This window comes from Lytechinus variegatus, chromosome 2 (genome assembly GCF_018143015.1).
Source record: "Lytechinus variegatus isolate NC3 chromosome 2, Lvar_3.0, whole genome shotgun sequence".
Lineage (NCBI taxonomy): Eukaryota > Metazoa > Echinodermata > Echinoidea > Temnopleuroida > Toxopneustidae > Lytechinus > Lytechinus variegatus.
The window spans coordinates 16,062,089-16,089,179 of NC_054741.1; the positions used below are offsets into that span (position 1 = coordinate 16,062,089).

At 35.7% G+C, this 27,091-nt stretch overlaps 1 protein-coding gene across 1 annotated transcript in view; it reads right to left on the bottom strand.

Moving 5' to 3' along the window:
* Positions 1-375: 375 nt before the first annotated feature.
* The window catches only part of LOC121407433 (proton channel OtopLc-like), a 35,447-nt gene continuing 8,731 nt past the window's right edge, over positions 376-27,091 (bottom strand). Inside the window, exons 2-4 of the mRNA XM_041598501.1 lie at positions 16,399-17,711; positions 12,877-13,405; positions 376-775 (exon numbers count right to left, since the gene is read on the bottom strand). Of these exons, the coding sequence (XP_041454435.1) occupies positions 468-775; positions 12,877-13,405; positions 16,399-17,550 (1,989 nt within the window). The 5' untranslated portion in view covers positions 17,551-17,711 and the 3' untranslated portion in view covers positions 376-467. The remainder of the gene's footprint in view (positions 776-12,876; positions 13,406-16,398; positions 17,712-27,091) is intronic.

Below are 27,091 nucleotides of genomic sequence, written 5' to 3' on the forward strand. Positions count from 1 at the left end.
GGAGCAGAAAAAAAATTAGATAAAATAAAGGTGAAGGTGTGAAAAAATTCACCACAGAAAGAATTATGAATCTTTTAAGTTTTTAATTTGTGATGTCTTATGCAAGCAGCTCCCCCATTTCTTACACATGTAGAGGAGATTATCAAATGATGTTTCTGATGATATATCAACTGCACAAATAAAATCACTATCAATTCTTTGAGAAAATGAAATCATGGGAAATTCATATCACACACCATGTGGAGGAGTGTTTGTCTGTGTTTCATTAAAACCAACATATTGTCAGGTTAACTTCTCTAAGACTTCTCTGGGCAAGGCAAAACTTTCCAAATGATCTCACCTGAGCTTTATGTTCACCGACGAGGAACCCAATAAGGGCCAGACCACGGTGCGGCTCCTCGTCGATCCTTAGAACCGTACTGGAGTCTATCTTCAGGCCCTCCGTGTTCCCAGCGCTCTGTACAAAGTCATCTGTCGTCAGATCCTCCACCCGCTTCAGCACCGAGTTGGCCAACTGGATGATGGAGCCCCGGGGTGAAGTAGGATGGGAGGGTGTTTGTCGGTTGGTGGAGGGAAGGGGAACCAGAGGCAGGGGAAGCTGTGGGTGCTAGGTTACCCTTGGGATGTCGCTGATGGTGGTGGTGATGGGAGTGATGATGGGGATGGTGGTGATGTTGCTGTTGTTGATGTGAAGATGGGTGCTGTTGGGTGCTAGGTGAAGTCCTAGTGGTCTCTGCATGACCAGGGGGGTGATGGTGACGTACGTCAGTAGAACCTGAAATGAACCAAAACAACATGAAAGTTTATACCATCTTTGACCTAAAACCTAAATGGGACCAGACTCAATGCACTATTTTAATTCCGTGATCTGATCAAAATCGATTCCAATTGATATTGAGTGTTGATCGATTGTGAACGATCGCTACATTAGTCCCACATATGTTATATCCTTGTAATTGGTAACATCTATTCCAGAAGGCACCATACACAAAAAAAATGTATTTATTGGACCGGATGGTCAATATTTTTATCAAAGGTGACTGGCCGGAGAAATATACAGATTTTGATCATATCACGTGACACACTATATGAGCTATATATATAAAGGACATGGATATTATCACAATGGCTTTAGCCCCTCAGCATTTTATAGTACAGATGCATTTCAAGAAACAAATTTCTTAACAGGTAACTCATTCACCTCGTGACCTCACCTGGGATGAGTGCAGTACAATGTGGATGAATCTCTTGCCAAAGGAAGTTACACCATGGCTGGAATCCGAACCCATGACCTTTACTTTTAAAGTCAGAAGACTAATCCAATGGGTCAAAATGCGCAAACACAATACTGCACAATTATTTTTAATACAACCCCCCCTAAAAAAAAGGAAGACCTCAATATTTTAAAAGGAAGGGAGAGAAGGTTGGCGAAGGTAGATACATGATGTATCCGAAAGTGATTTTGCACACATTTTTTTTAAATATTGATTAAGATATAGGGTACTGTACAGTTGCATGTACTCTGAAATCTAAAAGGGAAATCCACTCCAACAAAAAGATGATTTCTTTAAAAATTTAAAATCAAAGAAGAAAAGTGCTGAAAACTTCATCAAAATCAGTGTAAATAGACATTCTAAAGCATTGCTTGATTTCACAATAACAGTGATGATTGCACATCCTAGATGGTTTTCAAATGAGGTGTGAATGTGACACAAAGACTGATTCCTCCTTGATCACTTGGAATGGCCATTTTGGTATTAAACACTCTGGCCAATATCCTGAACTCTAATAGGCCAGCTGCCATGGTTTAAGCCTGTGTTTGAGTTTAATAAGATGCCAAAAATGTCATAATTTTGTTAACATTGCCAGCTCTTTATGTTCGCTGTGTTCTTTCACCATGCTATGATGGTTAAGAAAACTAATTCAGATATTATTCATAGACAGTTATGAATGATCTGATATTACAACAGGCGGTATTCTGAAACCACAATTAGCGCTCTATTAGCATTTTAGTATTCTGATAAGTCACTTAAGTGTCCCTTTCCTTATTTGGAAAGAGTGCGTTGCACGCACTTGCAGTAGTACGTGTTATGACCGCGCAAAATCTTAAATGAGTAGTTACAAGACTTTTGGTATTCTGACAAATCTCATGGCACTCAATTAGCAGACTTTCCAATTGGGAAAGACAATGGTGATTAAAGGTCCACTATGAAGTCTCATCATCTCTTGCTTAGAATTGTTTTTATTTCTTATAAATAATGATTAACATAAAATTGGTTTACAATGTACTTCTGTGACTAAACGGAGGAGGAAGGAGAACCGAGGAGAAAAATATGAAAAAATAGAATAAAGGGGAAATATAGTATCAGTATCATATAGTATACAAATTTTTTTTTGGTACTTTTGACAATAAGGTGACTATCAAAGTCACACTAGGTGCAGCGATGTTCAGGGATGAATCAAATTTTGTTTACGACAATAAAACATAAGAATAGTATTTAAATAATTATTCTCTCATAGAATAAAATTTAAAAAATAGTGAATGAGTGATGTCATCGTTTCCCTCGCCTATAAAATCTTAAGTGTCATGATTTTTTTAATAAGATTTTTTTATTAATTCCAGCTTAATATAATGCTCGACTGACTTTTAATTTTTTTTTATTCAAATCAGTATTTTGTTGGAAAAGATTTTTCCCTATAATTCAGTGAAAAGTATGGTTTTTTTTTAATAAGCAGGAATCAATGCTACATTTTAGGAGAATAACCCCCTCCCCTCCTCCCAGACAAAGGCAAATGAAATATTATATAAGAAAGAAAGCTAAGTACAAATGTTTTCAAACTAGTAGATGTGAAAGTCAGAACATGTTCAAAGTTGGAAAAAAAGAAAGAAAAGCAACAAAGGTACAAGAAAAATGAGAGAGAAAGGGACAAGACAACAGAACTTCGACAACATAACAAACCTCTATCAAAAACATCCCTGATGCAAAAACTTTGAGCATTTAATATTCTGCAAAAATTTTTGTATCAAATTTGCAGCGCATTGCAGTTGCAGCTGGGCACTGCGATATGCTGCAAGCCAGCAAAGTGAAGACACTTCACCTTGATTTCTACCTTGTAAGAGTGCATTTCATTGGCCAATTCTGTTCAGTACAAGTGTGGTCTAAAGGGAGTTAATTGAGCACCAAAAGAGTTTTAGAATACAAATTTGGAGGTCCAGTAGTGCTCCATTAAATGGAACATATGAGGAAACTTATGATACTTTTCAGAATACCCCCCCCCCTCCTGGTACTATTAAAGATATGTGACACAATTATGACGATTGGCTATCCATACATGTACATGTACGTGTAGTTAAACCACAACTTAAGATCAGAGTTTGACCTGAGTTAAGAATATGGGCTCCTGTAATTGAATGAAGAGTTAACTCTATTGTTAAAGAGAAATGCCAGTAGTTGCAGTAAACACTGATTTCATGAGAAAGTCTGTAAAACCAGGCTTAATTGTCAGTATATCATCGAGGATCTAGATCTGGTACAGTTACATAAACTGAACTTTGTGAAATCTTGAAGTCTACGCTGAAAAATGTTCACACTGAAGATCACCAACACAGATAGGAACACGTAGGACAGTGTATTATTATTGTTGGAATAAAGACCCGACGGAAGTGACCGAATCCGCGATTATTTTGCTTATTTCTCAGCAATTACATAATTTCTTCCAGAATCCTTCGGCTTTTTTTTTTATTTATACAACCAGACACTTGGGTGGTCATTATATTAGATTCTGTAAAAAGTAATTTTGAGATCGTTACCAATACTGGAATTTATCTTTAAATCTACAAAACTTTAATTGAAATATTATAGATCTAGAATAAAATACAAAAGAAATATCTACTTTCACACACATGCATATAGCTGCATTGTGTATATTGTGTATATAACCATTTTGTGAAAGTAAGTGACAGTAGTATCTTAAAGCAAACTTTCTAATTTTACATCCAATTTTAATGAAATTTTCAGCGCATACTCGTTCAATTTTTCCCCCTTTTTATTCAAACCAATTTTTGTTGGGGTGGAGTTACAAGGCAGGATTATGGAATATTTGCATACATGTAGATACCCAGGGCAAGAAATGTATTTTTCAAAGAAAAGTGTATTGGGTTTCATGGTACACCAATGCATTGTTTCCTGGGAATATGTTGGTCCTGAAAAGGACCACCCTTACTCGAACATTTCGACAAGTGTGTTCTTGTTGTCTTCAGGAGAACACATGGTGTACCATGAAACCCACTACCCTCTTCTTCTCGCCATAAAAACCTTAAGAAGTTACGTATCTTTAGAATGCAAGAAACTGATCCTATTGAAACTTACAGTATCCGGTTGCGTGGGACTTCATCACATATATCCCAATGACCTCATGTTTTTTAAGCAATCAAAACTTGATACCATTTATAACATCCTCATTATTGTAACCATAGAAGAAAAAAAAATCCCCACTTTTCAAGATTGTTGGCGTTACAAACTGCACATGTACATGTATGTGTACATTCAAGTTCTATTCAGGGGGCATTAAATACTTATTCCGACATGAATATGCACTGTATGCCCTATGAATGGAAGAAATGTTAAAGGAGAATGAAATAATTGGAACAAGATAGCTTGTGTGAAAACAGAAAAATCAAAGAAACAGATCAACAAAAGTTTGAGAAAAATCGGACAAATTATGAGAAAGTTATGAGCATTTGAATATTGCGATCACTATTGCTATGGAGATAGCAAATTGGCAATGCGACAAAGATGTGTGATGTCACTTGTGAACAACTCTCCCCATTACTTTAGTATATATTTCACTTGAATTGCCTCTTTTATCACATCTATCCATAGATCATGTGTTCTTTCTACATGAGGGCATGTAATACATATTTTTTAAGAATACATAATGGATAAAGAGTTTGTATCATCGAAGAAAAAGCAAAAAGAGACATTTTGAGGGTATTTTATAGTCCACCAAAGGGAAAGTTGTTCATCAGTGACATCACACATCCTTGTCGCATTGCCAATGGGAGGATCTCCATAGCATTAGTGATTGCAATATTCAAATGCTCATAACTTTCTCATTATTTGTCCGATTTTTCTCAAACTTTCTTTATTCTTATTCTTTGATTTTTCTGTTTCTACACAAGCCTATTTGTTCCAAAGGTTTCATTCCCCTTTAAGCCTTTTATAATCAAAGTACATGTAAATGGGTCAACAAAATAGGAGCAACTGCTGTAGGATTGCAAATTCCCTCCAAAAGGACTGTACTTGCGCCATAATATTAACGGGCACTGAAGTATATACCATTAAAAAAATATGCCCTTATAAGGCTATTTCTTCAGATAGAGATTCGTTTAAATTGAGTATTTCCACTATTTTGCATTAAGTTCAAGCAATCTGCATTATACATGATACAAGTAGTAAACGCTTGTTCAGGTAAGCAGATCTTCAAATCCTTGTGAATCTATCTAGTTATCTACAATCCCTACAATAATTGCTTTTTAAGACTCTCGCACTTGTTATTCCAACACCTCTACCCCCCCCCCCCCCCCCCTCTCTCTCTCCTCTAAACCCCATTACATGTCACAAGTTTGGATAAAACGTTAATATTTTTAGTTAAAACCCAAAAAAAATGATTGGAAAATTTCTGAATTCTGCATTATTTTTTAGACATACCTTTGAATTTGTATACAAATGGTTGCCATCTTTGCTCACAATCTATGTTATAAAAAGAAAGATGAGCCCTATTCCTATCTAACCCCTACAGCTGTCAATGTCATTTGTATACCAAAACTTAACAAAAATACTTTATATTCATAGCAACAAATAAAAAGGAATACATGTAAGTATCCCACCCCCCCCCCAAAAAAAAAAAATGGTTTTTCATACATGTAGCTTAAAAAATGGTTGCAGATATGGCAAAAAGGGAATAATAAAAATCTCAACTCTTACCACCTAGCAAATAAATAGCTATTTCAATATCAAATTTACTAAGAAAATCACATTTCTAATATACTTTAATATAATTTGTCAATCTATCAAGTGATCACCTGTCCAAATCCAGTTTTCAATTTTTTATCTTTTTTAGCTGCAAATAATAATTGGATCCATTCTCAGAGCAGCGATCTTTCAGTCCTGAACATTTTTAGATGCAACATTTTGTCATCCCTAGCTAGGCATGTCTCACAAAGCACTGTGATAGACTGAAATAAATTTCAAACTGCAATTGAGCTAAATTAGATATCAAAGAACAATTGCAGTTCTGAATTATCTATCACAAGTAAATGTAAGACAGGGGCTCAGCAGTGATATGCCATGATGTACATGTAGCAAATCAAAGAGAATTTATGCATCTCTTGGGTAATACCCCGCTTCATAGGGTGCTTACAAAAACTCATTATCGAGACGGCTTTTATAAAGAAGTAGTATTTCCGATGCACGTTCCACCCATTGGCATTTCAGAGATAACTTTACAAGTATATGTGTCTCTATAGATTCACAATGGACTGACCTAGAATATTCATTTGTTTCTTTAAAAAAATTTCATTGGGCATGTTTGAAGTCTCAGGAGCATTCTCAACTGTATACTTTAATCATGAGTAAAATTGAAATGCACCAAAACCGATATTGTGAGGAATTTGTGGGAATATGCTGTAGAAATATGTGGAATGATAAAAATGCAAAGTATTGATTGAAACATCATACATGAACTTCCAATGAGGCAATGAAAGCTGAAAAATAATTCTGCATCCTATCACTTTTTTGTAACAAAAAACAGGTCCTGCCTTTCAAAAGATTGTATTAAATTAAACATGGAATTGATCTAAAATTTCTTAAAGGTCATTGGATATAATCTAGAAAATACTTGAACAAAAATCCAGCAAAAGTATAGACTCAAAGTGTAGAAAAAATTATAATGTACATGTGAAACTGTTTCTGGTGATAACAAAGAATTGCTCTGCATAAATCAGTCTAATCTATGTGCTTCAAATTTAAAGTTATCAGTTATGACTACGATCAGTGGGAATTGGTATTAACGTCATGGAACGACCAAAATCCATGCTAAACAATAAAGCTATCAGTTTTCCGCAATCACAGAATATCACTGTCCCTATTGTTTTTCATGTTCAAGTTGATTTTAACATTATTCTTTTGGAGTTGATATTGTAGGATTGTATAATTTGTTTAATATTCATGGAGTAAAAAGAAATGGGAAGAAAAATTCATTTGCATATGCAATCATAAAGACAAAACATTAAATCATGTTTACCCAAGGGAACGGAAACAGCAAGAAAGGTGGCATCTGGAAACAGGTGGACTTGTATACAGGTTTTAATGGAAATTCCTTTGAAAACAGACAATTTTTGCTGGCCACTATAGACAGGTTTGACTGTAAATATAAAACATAAGATCTTGCACAGAAAAATGATATAAAGGCTAGGAATAAAGATACTAATAAGGGACAGGAAACAATGACAAGAAAAATAAGAGGAGAAAAAGGGAGGAGGAAAAGGAAAGGAGAAGGGGATGGAGAAGATGGAGAAGAATATTGGGAGAAGAAGGGGAAGATGAAGAAGGAGAAGAATAAAAGGAGAAAGGAGGTGAAGGAGAAGGAGGAGGAGAATGAGGAGGAGGAGGAGTAGGTGAAGGAGAAGTAGGAGGAGAAGGAGGAGGAGAAGGAGGAGGAGAAGGGGGAGGAGGAGGAGGAGAAGGAGGAGAAGAAGGAGGAGGAGTAGAAGGGGAGGAGGAGAAGGAGCAGGAGAAAGAGAAAGAGGAGAAGAACCACAACGAGGAGAAGAGGAGGATTAGCAGTACTTACAGATTTTTTTTTCAAGTCTTTTCGAGTTTGTACTTTTGTTACTCACTATATACAATTAAAAGGATTTATGAGTGTGGATTATTGGTTAAATATTAATAGGTAATTGGTGTGGGATTTCTTGTCTCCTGCCAAACCTTATGAATAATTGAACTATTCTGATAAATCTCTTTTACACACTTCCAATTTTCTTCCTTCCATTTCTGTTCATGACCTGAAGACTAATCTTTTTTTCCAGGAAAAAAAGGAAACTTTGTTGCTTGTTCCAAACGTTATTTTTCAATTTCATATTCTGAATTTGACCCCCCCCCCCCTTCTAGTTTGCTTTAAATTTTGCACACCCTTCACTTGATAATAGTGGTCCAACTTTGCAGCCTAAATTCCCTGCCAAGGACTTGTGTACAGAAGGTCCTTATTGAAACTGCAAGAGGGTGTGTCATAAAGCTGCTCGTACAAAGTTAAGAGCGACTTTAAGAACGACTTACGATCCTTTCATGTGGCAAATGATATACATGTACACTAAAATCTTCATTGGTAATGATTTTGCATGTAAGAAAGGTTCACCAGTCGTTCTTAAAGTTTCTCTTAGCTTTATACGAACAGCTTCATGAAACACCCCAGGTTTTATTTGTGCTAGTCTTGTGTGAAGACCCACTTGTTAATAAAAAAAATGTTAACAGGGTCTGTGCCTGCAGACTACCTACTGTTGCTTGCTCCAGTAACTACAAGCACTGTTAAAATCTATTTTAAAGTTATTACATCATCTTTTTCCACTGGGCAATGTAACAAACGGCAGATGACAGATTGTTAATGTCTGAAACATTCACTACATGGTGGCTACAGGTACATTAGAGCAGATGAGTCAGGCTAGATATATGAGAGTGAATGCCATTTGGTCTTAACTCAAAATAGTGAGTCGATGATGTCATCAGTCGTGCATACTGACCAGGATGTGCATATAACTGCTTTGTGAAATTAAGCGAAATTTTTAAATGTCAAACTTCCTTACTTTACATCCAATTTTAATGAAATTTCCAGTGTTATTCTTGTTGGATTTTTCTCTTTTTATTCAAACGTTTCGTTGAGGTGGACTTGTCTTTTAAACCCACTTTATCTAAAAAAAAAAACCTACATATATATATATATATATATATATATATATGATCTAGGCTTCACATGTAAAAGTGCAATGGTTTAAGTGTATCAGAAATCAGTTAAACCAATAGCCATGTTATAGTATAATTTAAGAAGTCAATTAACATTCATATGTTGCTACAATTAAAAACTAGTTTGCTTAATGTATTCAGTGTTTCTAGTAACATTTCAGTGTGATTTTTGCCTTATTCAACTCTGTTATATATTTTATTCCAATTGTCTTGATGTGTAATCTTTTTTGATCAATGTGGACCTCTGCACATAGATTTGTTTGGAATGAAGTTTTGAATTGCATTTACCAAGTCCATTTGGTACATGTACGACACAAAGAAAAGGTTAAAATGGAAGTCCGTAATCATTTGGTCTTCCGGTAATCTAATACAACATTTTGTATTACATGTATCCTGTATGATACATGTATAGTCTCATTATTTTAGAGCCAGATTGACTTCTAGCCATTTGGTCTTTTACCATTTCATATGATTTCTAATTAAATGGCCCAGGTTATTTGACAAAAATTGATTCTCTTTAGAAGACAAAATAGCACACATATTTCAAATGGATGAATTTACCTTTTCAAAAGTAGAAAAAATATTTCTGATGGAATACATGTGTACTGTCCCTTACATGTAGTCACCCCACCCCCCCCCCAAAAAAAAAAGTTTTGTTGTCCTCGACCAACCTAATATATTGTCACCAACCCATTTTCACCTTTTTTTTTCAAAATCATTCCTAAATATGTACATGTACATGTATATAACGTTTTCAAATATTCCCCATTTGCATTTTCCATAATGCTTTTTAGTATACATGTACCTCTTAAACTGAAATTTATGTAAAATTCTCCAGATCAAAGAACTGTTAGATCACTAAAAAACACAGCCCAAAATTATGGGAAATATAGACTACAAACGAAGAGTCCCGACACACATTTTCCTAGATTTTTGCCTCAACACTTTAAAAATACTTTTTTTCTCACTTTGGGATATTTTACCTGCCTATGCATGCCACAGGTGCACGTATGTTTCATAACAAGTAAAATGTATGTTACACCTGCAAATCCTTGTCATACTTTTATTCTATTCATGACTTTTCATGCATATACCAATATAGAGTACATGTGGTTGAATGCTCCACCCATTCCCCTTATAACCAATGGTTCTTCACAGACACAGTTCACATGCCCGTCTACAGAAAACATGTTTATAATCATATTCAATTGAAAAATTTAAATTTACAGGAATTTTTTTGAGGAGCTATTCCCATATAACATCACAAATTAATAACTTTAAAAATCCATTACTCTCTTTCTCTTTGGATTTTCATCAAACCTTCACAGATATTTTTATCAATTTTTTCTGTTTTTATTTAGGTTAACATACATGTATCATCAGGGTGAACTTCCCCTTTGAGTTCAGTCCTAGATACTTAAAGATGTTATGAAATCAAACATTACTATAAAACAAGAGGATTGATGAGGTATGTATATATACAAAATGTGCTTTATGTTCCCTGTAAAGAAGTTCAATGAGAGAAATTTGTGGTCTAGAAGGATGGCTTCTGACTAAGCTTTAGGTAATTTCATTCTTGTGAACCTTGTGTCAACTTGAGTTGCATTCAAGCCACCAGTTTTCAGGTTGTATCATGGTTTCAAACGATAACAAATATGAAGAACCAGATTGGCTAAAAATCACTTGATTACCCTTCCTATCTTATTTCTTTTCAGTGGCCTGCTTTCAGCACCCAAAGTTCACCCAAATTTGTGGGATAAAATGCACATTGGTAGAGCTTTATAAAAGTGAAGGAAAATCACCACTGATGAAAAATCACTTGAAAACTTTCGAGCAGTAGAACCATATTTGTCTTGGTATTTTGATATGTGATGTATGTTTGTGATTTCCTTCTTAAAAGAAAGTTGTGTGAACACTGTCTTGGATGTCTGGCGATGACTGCCGTGAATCACCGAGGATGAGCCACAACAAAGAGAGAGCCAAGGCTTCATTATGAACTCCTTTCAAGAACTGACATAATATTGATTTAAATTTCAGTTTATAAGGTACTACACTGCTACCTGTCCTAATATGGGTACTAATAATCATAGCAGCAGAAGCAGCAGTAGACTTAATAATAGTGATAAAAGTAATATCAAATGTAGAAGTAGTACGTGTAGTACAAGTAGTAGTAGTTGTAGTACAAGTAGTATTAGTAGCAGAAGTAGTGTATGTAGTAGTAGTAGTATACATGTACGTAGTAGTAGTAATAGTAGTAGTAGTAGTAGTAGTAGTAGTAGTAGTAGTAGTAGTAGTAGTCGTAGCAGCAGCAGTAGTAGTAGAAGTAGTAGTAGTAGTAGTAGTAGTAGTAGTAGTAGTAGTAGTAGTAGTAGTAGTAGTAGTAGTATGTATGTATGTAGAAGTAATAGTAGCAGAAGCAATAGCAGTAGTTTGATGTTTTGAATCATTGGAGTAAATTTTGAAATTCAATAAACCAACTTGGCAATGATAGTCAAATTCATTTCATTTAATATGAATTCTAGATGATCCATACTTTATCAACTGAAATTGAATTTTTTTTGGATTGGTGAAACTTTCCCCCAGATCCAGGGGTAATGCAGGCAGGTATTCCCTATAGGATTTACATGCACATACGTCATAAAGTGAGACATCACGGCTATAACAATAACCCCCACATACGTGTAGGACATAATCTACTGATCTAATGGGACATCCACACAAGCAAGCAAGGACACCAGGCCAACCATTAATGTTGGCAGATTCCCAACAAACCCTGGCTTCCCTTCAGGGTAGCATTTCATGCACAAATTTGTCTGTTCAAAATCCCTGCCAACTGTTACAAGCTACTGAAATCCTTGCATCTGATTGGCCAGCGGAAAATTTGCTGGTAAAAATCAATGACAAGCTGCTTCATGAAAAACTCCAACTAAGCTCTTCCTCTGCCAAGTCATGTGTCAATGTACAAGTATTGACTAGATAAAACTGGTCGCCAGCCAACAAACCTATGCGCTTGCTAGTCAGCCATCCCAGCTCCTGGGAATTTCGCAAGACAACATTCGAGCCAATTTTCTGACAGGGTTTGGCATGTATGGTCATGAGTTAAATGTTAATGCCACAAGTACAAGACTACCTTCAGTACGAATGTCAACCACATTCTTTGTATTAATATAGTAAATCCAATATTACTTCTCATAGATTGCTGTACTACTACAGTAGCACCCGAGTAGACTACATAGTGAAATCAAACAAATTAAGTTGATGACAGACACTCTGGTATTAATAACTGAATGAATAATAGGCCTATCAAGACAGGTTCTAGCAATTAGTACATCATGTCTTTATTAAAGATTATGTAGAACAAAGAACCAGAAGCGGCATCCTACTATCCGTGGAGCATTGTGGCCCAGTGGATTAGTCTCCGAACTTTGAAACAGAGGTTCGTGGGTTCGAATCCCAGCTATGGCGTAAGTTCCTTCAGCAAGAAACTGATCCTCAATGTGCTGCACTCAACTCAGGTGAGGTAAATGGGTATCATTAGGAAGTAATTCCTTAAGAAGCTGTGTGCGCTCTGAACGCCTAGCTTAGCCGGGTAATATAGGAGTGCCTTCAGCGCATAACAAGGTGGATATGTGCGCAATATAAAAACCCTATATTATTATTATGGAGACAATTTTTGTGGCCACTGAAGACATGTTTTCACTACAGACAGGTAGCTGCTATTACTAATATATTAATGAAACACTAATGGAATGTGCTGTATATAATGTAACTTGTAATTGTATTGCATTATAGAGAGGTTTCAATTTATTTGTATGATACATGTACATATGATAATAAATATGATTAGGTTGAATCTCACCTGACATTGGTTGGTCACCATCTTGGTGTGATCCTGCAACGTTGCCAGGACCGAGGCTTGAACCTTGAAACCTGACTGAAGGTGTTGGGCGCACCTGTGGGGTGAGGTGCCATGACTGCAACCCTGCAACTGTGGCAGAATACGTAGGTGAATGGTGCCTGGAGGCCGCAGACTGGTAGGGCACCGCTGTGGGCACCGCAATGGTTGGGGGCATACTGGTCAGCGGCGGAATGTTGCTGCTACCAGGGAAAGTGAAGATACTGCCTCCGCTGCTGGACGATGTGATGGGCAATGACATGGTGATGGGGTTGGGAATGGGTTGCCCGGATTTGGAGCCGATGTTTATTCCAACGGTTGGTGGAGGAAGCTCCACACGGATGGTACCCTCTGTGGTAGCTACCATTGCCTGTCCCGGTACGGAGCCACAGTAGAAGGTGTTTGGAAGCAGAGCCAGCTGCACCTGCCGGGAAGAGTCCACGTCACCACCTCCTAGTGCTTGCTTTGGGGTTGTACAGTGTAGCATCACATCCTAGAATTTCAAAAAGTGAATGATTTCTTTAAATTTATTTTGTATTTATCTGAAATTAAACTTTAAAATGAAAGGCACATTCCATCTCCTTTCTATCATACCACAGAAGGATTTCTAAGAAAATCACCGGAAAATGGAACATTGAAATTTCTACTGCACATCAGCAGTAAAGTGAAATAACACTGCTCAAATACAGAATCAAACAAAGACAGAAAATAAGGTCATACATATTTTTTTATACAAAAACTGAAAATAGCCAACCTGTATCGGTTGCATGTTCATCTACATTTCACTACCCACTGTAACACTTCAACCACAACTTTAAACCATACAGTAGTCTGAATTATTAAACCAAGTAGCAGATTCTAGGAGGGTGGTTAGTCTAAATGAGTCAGCCTCTCATCAACCCCCCCCCCTCCTATAATTCTTTTTTGTGAGGTTACACACACAATAGAATATTAGAACCAGAGGGCTGGGATTCAGAAATACAATGTTGTAACACCCATGTTTTTCATTCATAATATGATCTCACCTTTTGAGGATGCCTTTCCTATGTGAGTTCTCCGATCAGAATATTATGGCACCAAATATGAATCAAAGTTTAGTTCAGAAAATTGGCCAATGTAGGGGAGACCAGGGTTAGTTGGAACATGGGGTAAGTTGAAACATTGTCATTTTCTTTAACGCCTGTAAAATAAATTATTAATAATGATACAACTGTTGCATTATCAATAATGTGAAATTGAGGGCAGTATTGCATAAATTTACTTTACAGGCGTTAAAGAAAATGACAATGTTTCAACTTACCCCGGTCTCCCCTACATGTGCATTTGTACTTCCAGGTATCATGAAGAAAAAAAATGACAACTAAATAGCTCTAAAAATACATCAGGTGAAACACAAAACCAGTGAAAGTCCACAAATTTGATGATGAAACTGGGTCCAAAATGGTTTCCTGTTTCGCATATTAAAGTATTTCCCGATAGAATAAAAAACAATTGAAAGATATAAAGTCATGGGGAAAAGAGACCATGCTTGTGCAACCTTGAAATTAGAAAAGAAGGAAAAATATACATAAAAACAAAATAAAAGTCAGAGATTTAATTTTCGTCAATATCGTAACAATAAATAAAAACTGACTTCTAAGAAATAAAAACAGTCGAAAAGGACAGTTTACAGGGCATTAAGAGAAAAGAAAAGGATGATAAAGCCTGAATTGCCCATCACATGAAAAAATGCAGACCACATACTTGTAGCGCAGTAATTTGTGATTTCCATGGCGTGGGCTGTTTATCGCATCATCAAAATTACCCTCAATATCACAATGGGATACTATGGGTATGCTGTTTATGAGGAGCATCATAATGTACTTTCTAAAACATTCAGGGAGCATTCACCTCTGGTCTGTAATATACATGTATAGCGTTTGTTGAGTTCATTTCCTCTCAGGTTACATTACAATGTTTGTGTTGTTCTTTTTCTTTTGCTCACTAGTACTGCACAAATAGATATGGGTTATTTTAAATTTGCATTGTAAATGGAGATTCCACAGATTTAGTCATTGTAATGATAATGTCGTACTTATAATAATTGTAACGGCAGTGATAATAATTTTCATAGTATGATAATTTGTAATGATGATGAAGATAATGGTGATGAAGATGATGATGATGACAATGATGAAGATAATGGTGATGAAGATGATGATGATGAAGATAATGGTGATGAAGATGATGATGATGACAATGATGAAGATAATGGTGATGAAGATGATGATGATGAAGATAATGGTGATGAAGATGATGATACTACTAATAATAGTAGCTACATCAAGATATACCAGTTCTTCTAGAGGACATACTGCACTAAACCGATCTTGTTTTTAAAAATGCATATGAGATAATGATGACTAGCACAAAATAAGTGTAGAAAATGGAAGTATATTGGGAGAAATAGCAAGAGAATAAACATACATTTTACAGAAGAGAAATCTGTTAATCTGTTTGGATTTTTAAAGTATTACAAAAATAACCCTATTTTAACTGGGCTTTTTCCAACTAGGCTTTTAAAGGGGGTGGGGGGGTCAATATGGATTTACAAAATGTTGCATAATTCCCAAACCACATACGCAAACATCGCAAATTTGGTCTCAAAAACAATTATAAGTAAAAAGTTTGTGAACAGCACAGAAAAAAAATCACTCAACAAAGTAATCATAAAACATGGGTTGGCTGAGTGTTAACATATACGTTGACTTCTCTTTTTTTACTTGCAAAATTTGTACAGTGACCATCTGGTTCTAGGAGGGAACAGATTAAAACAACTGATGCAATTAAAGGTCAAGTCCACCTCAGAAAATGTTTATTTGAATCAATAGAGAAAAATCAGACAAGCACAATGCTGAAGATTTCATCAAAATCGGATGAAAAATAAGAAGGTTATGACATTTCAAAGTTTCGCTTATTTTTAACCAAATAGTTATATGAACGAGCCAGTTACATCCAAATGAGAGAGTCGATGATGTCACTCACTCACTATTTCTTTTGTTTTTTATTGTTTGAATTATACAATATTTCAATTTTTACGAATTTGATGATTAGGACCTCCTTGCCTGAAGCATAAAATGTTAAAATAATAGAATTCCACGTGTTCAGGGAAGAATGAAACTTCATTTCACATGACAATGACGAGAAAATCAAAATATTTCATATTTCAAACAATAAAAAATAAGAGAAAGAGTGAGTGGGTGACATCATTGACTCTCTCATTTAGATGTAACTGGCTTGTTCATATAACTGTTTTGTGAAATGAAGCAAAACTTTAAAATGTCATAACTTTCTTAGTTTACATCCGATTTTGATGAAATTTTCAGTGTTATGCTTGTTGAATTTTTCTCTTTTTATTCATATCAAGTTTTTGTTGGGGTGGACTTGTCCTTTAAGTATCAACAAGGTGATAAGAAAAGTTTGGTTTAAAGAGATTAATGTCCATACCTTTGATGATGGAATGTGCACCGACTTATTCTGGTGTGATGAACCAGGGCTTGCTCCCTTGGATTCGGGTCGTTCAGCCACTTCTGGCATGGCTACTCTGTATGCTACAGTTGTAGAAACCTGCTGAAAGGGAGAAACTCTCGCCTCTGGGATACTGCGATGAACTTGGCCACCAGGAGACAATTGTTGTAACTCTGCCAACCGTCTGCTCTCAAGGATCTGTTGCTCTCGTGCTTCGAGGTATCTTGTGGATGCAGAGTAGTGCTTCTCAGGGCTGGACCTACCGCGATCTTCTCCAGGTGTTTCTGGGTGCTGTCCTGCAGGAGGAATCAACTGGCCACTAGGAAGGATGCCTGTCAAGACATGTGGAGCTACAGCTGTTGGCATGTAGCTCCCCTCTGGGAACATACCCTTGGAGGTTGGTATCACCCCGGCCATCAGGGGTGATAGAGGGTTGTACTGAGCAGGGATGTAGCCACCCTGGAAATAGGAAGGTGCTGGAATGAGGTGTCCTTGGGGATGCTGCTGCACCTGATTGCCCATGCTAGCAAGCATTGCTGAATAGGACTCAATGCCATGGTATGGTCTGGGATTGGCACTGCTATGTAAACCTGCTGTGTAGACAGCTGCAGCGGGAGACGTGAATGCACTTGGATAGGGTGCAAAGACAGCTGAGGAGGTTGGATTGATGGCTAACAAAGGTGGGGCAGACTGACCAGGGTACTGAAGCAAAGGTAATGATCCTGGGTTCATGCCACTACCTGTTACAGCTGGGGAGGCTGATGCAGGAAGGTACGGTCGACCTCCATTTGATGATGCCAAAGGGTTGTACAGTCCATAAGGTGAGGCTGATTCTCTTGAGCTCCCAGAGGGCGCTCTTGACTCTTCTCTGTGTCTTTCTTGTGCCAACTCTCGCTGGCGTTGTTCATCCTGCATCACCGCCTCACTCAATTCTGGGATCTGTTTTACCAGTGGCGACGGGGATGTCTTTACTGAGTTCTTTGAATGAGTCTCGTCCCCGTCAGTGTCCGATGTGTCCTCGATAGTGAATGGATGTGAGTTGTTGAAATCAGTTTGCTTGGAAGTGGTTGGTGGTTGAACGCTGTGATCTTTCTCGTCTGAAGTGCTTGGTTTTGCATTGTAACTACCCATTAGATGACAGCGCCACGCTTAAGCAATACATCCATTCAAACCCAGCAATACCTTTGCTTCCATCTTCCTCTCCATTTATTGAACTTTGAAAGAACCTCAAAAGCACCTTCAGGTTTCCAAGAAATCCTCTTAGACAAGACTTCCATCGATATCACATGAGTCTGCCAATATAATTGAGAGGAGAAAAAAGTTTATTTTAAACAACTGCTAATAAAAATTTATAAGTATAAACATCAATCCATCCATGATAGTAACAAAGAAAGAGCAGAATTACATTTTGATGAAAACAAACCAACTCAAAGAAAACAAAGCAATTTCATCCCTTTCATCTCAACATCAATCTCTTTTGAACTAAAAATCAAACAATACTTTTAGCAAAGAAGATAAATTTGAAGAGTACTAGTTAAAATGAAAATGAGAGAGAGTGAATTGGACAAAGAAGACAAAATTAGTAATAGTATGAGGCGAGATAGAATGAGGGAAGAAAGAGAGACAAGGGAAAAAAAGACTAAGGAAAGTATGAAATAAGGGTTGTTTTAACATGGACTTATTAATAGGTCCATGGTTTCAAGAAGCTATTAAAATGGCAACCAATTGCAAACTAAAATGGCAATGTGAATTTTAAAGGGGAAGTTCACCCTGAAGAAAACTTTGTTGTAAAAATAGCAGAAAAAAAAGTCAAAAATATTGGTGAAAGTTTGAGGAAAATCCGTTGAAGAGTAAGAAAGTTATTAGAGTTCAAAATTTTGGATTTGTGACGTCATAAACGAGCAGCTGCCCCATGTGTTATGTAGTATAAAATGTATGAATTTCAAATTTTGTATGGTTCCTGATGACTTAATTTTGTTTTCTTTTCATGATCGGGTGTGAAATGATTTGTCTATTGATATACAAAAGTTCCAGTGAAAACTATTTTCAATTTTCTGAGAAAATGACATTTCATTGATTTTTTACCATTCGCTATGTAGGAATACTGCTCGCATACATGTATGACGTCACAAATCAAATAATTGAAATTCTAATAACTTTTTAATTATTTGATGAATTTTTCTCAAACCTTCGGCAATATATTTTATTATTTTTTCTGCTATTTTTACAATAAACTTTTTGTCAGGGTGAACTTCCCCTTTAAGTAAAACAAATCAATGCACATTTTCTGCTGCAAGAAGCCTACAAACAGATTGTAAAATGCAAGGATAATGAATACATGTAATTTGGGGATCTATAATTCTCTGGAAACAAACATACATGTACCTTTTTAATAAACAAAGTTTAACATTACATAGGGGAAGGCGGGGTAAGTTGAGCATAGGGGCAAGTTGAGCCACCCCCCCCCCCCCCCCCGGCTAATAATGAATCAGACATTGTGGTGGTGTCATGTATTGATGACCCATTGCATAACCCTTAACCCAACCACTTTATTTCCAACTTTGAACGAAAAGTACTTCTTTAGAGCGAAAAATGCAAATTTCTGCCAAAAAAAGTAAAAAAGGGTGTGAAATAGATAAGTGATTTTTACCCACACACGTCTTTGAATATATTATAAAAATAAGAACAATATTGTTAGTCCAGGCATGGATTCTCATTCTTGTCATAGTTTTTTACATGATGAATGCATAAGAAATGTGTGGATGTGAAAATATCGCAGTAAGTTCAGACTGGGGTAATTTAAGCCAAATCAACATGGGGCAAGTTGAGCCATGTTAATTCTTCTGGTGATGTACATGTATAACAAAAAAAATTAAAAACACAAAAAGCCATTGATATGCAGGCAGAAAGGAGCAAATTCACACGACAGTTCTTTTACTTTTAGAAGATGTTAGTATTAATAGAGAATTAGCAATTGAAAAGACTTTAAATGAAAATTTGACATCCTGGTTCTTCCCACATACATTTTGTACATAGTTTTTGTGGCTCAAATTACCCCAAACGGTGGCACAACTTCATATATGGGGCAAGTTGAGCCACTTGACATTGTTTTTTTCAAAGGTCACAATGACTTTCAGTATGGGGGTAGAAAGTTATATACAGGTGAAAAACATTTCCCAAGAATCAAATTTAAATGCAAGGTACTTATTTCTACAATATTACTAGTCATATTAATTCTAACATGCAAAATGAAAAAAGTGTCACAACTTACCCCGCCTTCCCCTACACATTGCACATTTTGTATCAAATATTAGCTCAGAAGAGCCCCCCCCCAACAAAAAAAAGAAGAAAAGGAATATCTTAGGGTATTCGATATTTATTTCTACTGCTCCATTTCCAGTTTTAAAAATACATGGAGATTATGGTTTCTGATTTTCAATAGAGCACTATTCCACAATATCTCATCCAATAAAATGCTAGCAATTACAAATGAAATGATTAGGAGAACAATTGGAATGCCTCTGGCCGTCTCACCTGCATCACGCAGCTCAATATAGCAGCAGTGCTGACTTTGAATACTACTCTAACTCGCACAAGATGTTCAGTGATACATGGTTACTATTATGTCCACTTTTTATGAACTAGACCAATAAACTTACAGAGATATGATGGTTATTCAACAAAAAACCCCAACATGGCCAAAGTTCATTGACCTTACATGACCTTTGACCTTGATCATGTGACCTAAAACTCGCACAGGATGTTCAGTGATACTTGATTACTCTAATGTCCAAGTTTCATGATCAGATCCATAAACTTTCAAAGTTATGATGGTAATTCAACAGATACCCCCAATTTGGCCAAAGTTCATTGACCCTAAATGACCTTTGACCTTAATCATGAGACCTGAAACTTGCACAAAATGTTCAGTGATGCTTGATTACTATTATGTCCAAGTTTCATGAATCAGATCCATAAACTTTCAAAGTTATGATGGGAATTCAACAGATACCCCCAATTCGGCCAAAGTTCATTGACCCTAAATGACCTTTGACCTTAATCATGTGACCTGAAACTTGCACAAAATGTTCACTGATGCTTGATTACTATTATGTCCAAGTTTCATGAATCAGATCCATAAACTTTCAAAGTTATGATGGGAATTCAACAGATAACCCCAATTCGGCCAAAGTTCATTGACCCTAAATGACCTTTGACCTTGGTCATGTGACATAAAACTCATGCAGGATGTTCAGTGATACTTGATTAACCTTATGTCCAAGTTTCATGAACTAGGTCCATATACTTTCTAAGTTATGACGTCATTTCAAAAACTTAACCTCAGGTTAAGATTTTGATGTTGATTCCTCCAACATGGTCTAAGTTCATTGACCCTAAATGACCTTTGACATGTGACATGAAACTCTAATAGGATGTTCAGTAATACTTGATTGACCTTATGGCCAAGTTTCATGAACTAGGTCCATATACTTTTTAAGTTATGATGTCATTTCAAAACCTTAACCTCAGGTTAAGATTTGATGTTGACGCCGCCGCCATCGAAAAAGTGGTGCCTATAGTCTCACTCTGCTATGCAGGTGAGACAAAAAATAGTACACTAAATAAAATACCATTCCTAGGAGAGTTCAGTATGTGGTGCCATTCATGGATAAATTTTATTTAATTTGAGCTTTATTCACTCTATATTGGCTATGCCATGAAACCAACAAAATATCTTTTTAAAAATGCAAATTGTCAACTTTTCAGTAGATTTGCGTGTAACTTTAACACATATCTAGATTTTATTTTCAACGTAAAAAAAATACTAAGATTGTTGCCAATTTGATGAGCAAAAAGAGATTAGTTTTGATCTGCTTTGTAGCTCTCTGATCATAGGTCTGATATCTGACCAAGATATGAATCTAGGATTTCAAGAGAGATCCTTGTTCTGTTTTCTCAGTGTAGATCTATATGTATATGAATCCCAAGACTGCTACATATTGCTTTCAAACTTGGTGTGGACCAACTTAAACTACTGTATAGAAAAATTATACCTGTATAACACAATATAAAATTCTTTGCAGTATCTCGATTCAATTTCTATTTTTAAATAAAAACGGTATTGAAAACGGAAGTTTATGTCAGGATGTTTATTTGTTCAAGCAATGGTGGTACAGGTCGACCATAGAAGAATTGATGATGTACAAGAAAACAAAATTTAAACAAAAGTGGTGTGGGCCTGCCATAGTACATGTACATGATTTACAACCAAACAAAAATTATCAACAAAAATTCTTTGCAGTGTTTCGACTGAATTTTCATAAATGAAAACAGTGTTGAAAAATAGAAAGTTCATGTTGATGTTGAATGTTTTGTTCGAATAGAATGAAACATGTTCTCCTTAGAATTTTTTTTTCTGTCAGTTGAGTTTGATATCATTGTTTTTCAAACTGCTTATAAAATCAACCTCATACCGTACCACTGATCAAATACTTACCTTTTTTCTAGTTATCTTCTAGTTGCAAGGTTGGATTGAGTTCGCCCTTTTTGTGTGTGTATATTGATTAATCATATTTCATATATTTATATTTGTACACAGTTCTGTCAAATTTGTATGTGAATCTTTTTTAATACCTTGTTAAACATTTGTAATTCAGTCATTGGATGCCAAGAATGTTTTGATGCTTAATAAAGACCATTATTATCATGTGGAATGGATGTGCAGTTAGGCACTGGCAGACATTGTATTCATAACATGTAATCAAACACACTGAATGGGGAATCCAACGCTGCTCCAATTGTTCACAAACGTGAAGCTGACATAAAAAAATCAATAAGACCTCTAAAAATTCCATGAATTTTCATATCATGACCTTCATAAATGTATTTTAAAAAATTAGTCAATATGAATACAGACAAAATATTCTGTATGTTTAAAAATATTTACACAAAGAAATACATACACTACATGTATACACTGTACATTATAGCAAGCTTTATAAGATCTATTTTTCATATTCTTTGCCTGTACAGTGTACACATAAAAGGTATTAGCAAATAAAATAAAAGTATAAAACTACAAATCAATGAAATATTTCTTTTTAAAACAATTACATGTATAATGATTTATTACAAGCAAAAAGAATCCTGAGCCACGACTTCTTTTAGATTTACAGACTGCACAAAAGAATTCATCTCCATAATGGCAACAGAACTACAGTGTAGGACATGTATATATCAACAAACATCTTCTCTTAAATTACATGTACTAGTACAATCTCTATCCTCATCCTGATATACCCCTACCCCACACACACACACACACACACTCACTCACACATTGAAAGAGAAGGAATCTACACGTAAACGACATCAGTGGCACTCTGCCAATCATAATTGCTGGCAATTCTATTTTCTATTCCTTCCCTCGAAACTGCAGCCACAAATATGAGATAACATGGATCCCAGGTGCAATTATGATGGGTTGGATTTGGTGACAGCTACATGTACTGTTGAATATCATGTTCATATCCCTCCTTTGGATTAGAATTCTTACAAATGTATCAATTTTAAACATACATACATGTACAATAGTACAAGTGCCTTCATGTAAGTTCGTCTTCTTTGCTTCTGGTCCAAATTTAGTCAGTGGCCCATATTCTGAAGTCGGGTCTAATTTAAAAGATAAACTCTGTGCTAAAATTGTGGGAAGCCAAAATGTCAAAAAATTTATTAAATTGTATGTTTCTTATGTTTACTCTGCACTTTCCTGATTTATCGATGGTGGAGACAATCATCTGTTTAATACTATGCACTTTCCTGATTTATCAATGATGGAGACAAACATCTATTTATTTTGCTTTTACTATAATGGACCTTCATGCCACATTTGAAGATTATAGGAGAATGCAGCTGGTAGAGCGCTCACAAGGACATCTCTGCTATTTCCACAAAAACTCTTGTTACCATGGCAACAATGTCTCCACCCACTCCAAATCAATAGGCAAGCGGCTTTGCTTTACCATATTGACCTTCATGCCAAATTTGAAGATGATCAGAGAAGGAATGCAGCTGGTAGAGCGCTCACAAGGAAATTTCTGCAGCAGGGGCGCGACGAGGCCAAATCCATGGTATCCTCAATATACAATATTTCACAAAAAACACCATTCTTATAACAACAAAATAATATATTCACTGACTGACCCTAAATGACCTTTGACCTAGATTAGACTGATGGAAAACAGTAAGTGATACTTGATTACCATGAACTCGATTAATAAACTTTCAATTATGATGACAATTCAACTATAACCCTAACAAGGCCAAAGTTCATTGACCTTAAATGACCTTTGACATTGGTCATGTGACCTGAAACTCATGCAGGATGTTCACTGATACTTGCTTACTCTTATACCCCTTTCATAAACCCATCCTCCAATTAGCCGCCTAAGAGTAATGCGGATAATTCAATAAAATTGTGTTCACAAACTCCGAAAAATAATCCGCACTATTTCTATGAGCGCCCGTCCTGAAAAAGGCGGATATTCGTCATGGCAACCGCACACACCCCCTCCGATGCAGTTGTGTTGGAAAAGGGTGACCTTGTGACCGCACCATGGCAATTATCCGCATTACTTTCGAAATGCGTTCATAAAGTCAAAATCTGGTCCTGATGCTGCTATTATGCGAATAATTGCAGCATCAAAATAATGCAGATAACTCTGGTCCTCGTCTGATTTTACGACCAAATTATGCTGCTATTAGCCGCATAATTGGGTTTATGAAAGGGGTATCATAGAACTAGATCCATAAACTTTCAAGGTTATGAAGGCAATTAAATGAATACCCCCAGCATGGCCAAAGTTTGTTGACCCTAAATTACTTTTGACCTTAGTCATGTGACCTACATGTACATGTAAAACTAAGGCAAGATGTTCAGTTCACTACCCTTACATGTATGTCCAAGTTTATGAACTAGATCAATGAACTTTCAAAGTTATGACATCTTAAAAATTTAACCTTGGTTAAGATTTCAATGTTGATTCCCCAACATGGTCTACAGACTACACCACCGGTCACAAAATTTTCTTTGACTATTACTTGTTCAAACCAGAGAATAATAGATTCGGTCCACTGAATCTATTGTTTTCTGGTTTGAACAGGTAACAGTGAGTCAAAGAATTGTGACTGATATGGTAAGTCCATTGACCCTAAATGACCATTGACCTTGGTCATGTGATCTGAACTCAGGCAGTATGTTCAGTAATACTTGATTACTCTTACATGTATGTTCAGGTTTCATGAACTAGGTCCATATACTTTTTAAGTTATGATGATAAACCTTGGTAAAGATTTCATGTTGATGACGTCGCCGTCGTCGGAAAGCAACACCTACATGTATAGTCTCGCTCTGCTATGCAGGCGAGACAATAACAGAGATAAAATGTAATTCGAAAGATCAATTTCATGCAATTCATGACCTTGGCCTTCATCAACAGAACAGCAGCGGTTTCTCTGAAATAACTTTAGGTCTAGTTACATGTACAGTTATACACCACTACAACTCGCAATTGTACATTTATGATAAAAAATGTTATCAATGTAATCCTGTTTGAACAAAAGAAATAGTCACCTTCACACCTCTCACATATCAAAATATCATCTGACCGAAATAAATCAGAAGACCCCTTTTATGAAAAACATCAATTTCATTTACTTCTTTATGTCTCTAAATAACACAAGACAGTCAAACCTAGGTGAAGACCATCCTTAAAGGGGAATGAAACCTTTGAAACAAGTAGGCTTGTGTCGAAACAGAAAAATAAAAGAATCTTTTGAGAAAAATCGGGCAAACAATGAGAAAGTTATGAGCATTTGAATATTGCAATCACTTATGCTATGGAGATCCTCCGATTGGTAATGTGACAAGGATGTGTGATGTCACATGTGAACAACTTTCCCTTTGATGGACTATAAAATACCCTAAAAAATATTCAAATGCTCAAATCTTTATCATTATTTGTCCGATTTTTCTCAAACTTTCGTTGATCCGTTTCTTTGATTTGTCTGTTTTCACACAAGCTATCTTGTTCCAAATGTTTCATTCTCCTTTAAAGAGAAACTGAAAAAGTGGCCACTGTAGACAGGTCATATTTATACACAAGTACTTTGACTCATATTCCTTTCAAATGGGAGAAAATGGATTTCACTATAAAACAGATGGCTGCTATGATTTAACTGTAATTACTTAAAGGACAAGTCCACCCCAACAAAAACTTGATTTGAATAAAAAGAGAAAAATTCAACAAGCACAACACTGAAATTTCATCAAAATTGGATGTAAAATAAGAAAGTTATGGCATTTTAAAGTTTCGCTTATTTTCAACAAAATAGTTATATGAACAAGCCAGTTACATCCAAATGAGAGAGTTGATGACATCACTCACTCACTATTTCTTTTGTATTTTATTATATGATATATGAAATATTTTGATTTTCTCGTCATTGTCATGTAAAATGAAGTTTCATTCCTCCCTAAACACGTGGAATTCCATTATTTTAACATTTTGTGCTTTGAGGCAAGGAGGTCCTAATTGTCAAATTCGTAAAAATTGAAATATTGTATAATTCAAACAATAAAAAACAAAAGAAATAGTGAGTGAGTGACATCATCGACTCTCTCATTTGGATGTAACTGGCTCGTTCATATAACTATTTTGTTGAAAATAAGCGAAACTTTGAAATGTCATAACTTTCTTATTTTACATCCGATTTTGATGAAATTTTCAGCATTGTGCTTGTCTGATTTTTCTCTATTGATTAAAATCAACATTTTTCTGAGGTGGACTTGACCTTTAATTCACTAGGATGTATGACAACCTATTAAGGTACATGTATATACTTGTAAACGTATAAAGCCTAGATTGATACTAAAGATGAAATTAAAAGTCAACTAAAATTGTCAATATTCATTGTGTACATTGTTTTTTTATGTACATATTGCTTTATTTTTCTGATGTTACAAAAAAATTTTAAAAATGCAAACAAACGAAAAAAGACAGGAAGCTTTTATTCATAACAAACATGTATACAAGCACACGCACCCTTTATTACCAGTTGCTAGTACACATGTAGGCAAATCAAACAGAAAAATCTAGATTTAAAATCAAAAGCAATTCTGTAATTTCTTTTTCTTATTCCACAAAACATTGGCTTAAAATTTTACTGAACTTCTAGTTGTTTATCCACCTGTACCATGCTCAGTGACAGAGAGCAGTTCCCCTTGCTCATCAATAATATTGAAGGGTCGAGAGAAATAAGGGTAAATAATTAAAATTGTAAGCCTCAGCTGGATTCTTGTGAAAAGCTATACCTGATATGTGTAGACTTCAAGTCCCAGACAAGCAGTAAAAGGTCATCACAAGCCTACATGTATATATCCCATGTTGTCTGCTTTTTATTCAACTTTGTCTCTGCGCAAGATTTTACGTATACATAAATTTTGTCCTGTGCAATACAGTTAACTACAGTACATACCGGTAAATGTACAGTGTTCAAATACAAGTTTTCACTAGAAGGGCGAGATATACATGATTGCATCATCATTATCATTGTAATTACCTGGTATTATTATCATTATAATCATTATGAAATTTAATAAGTTATAAATATA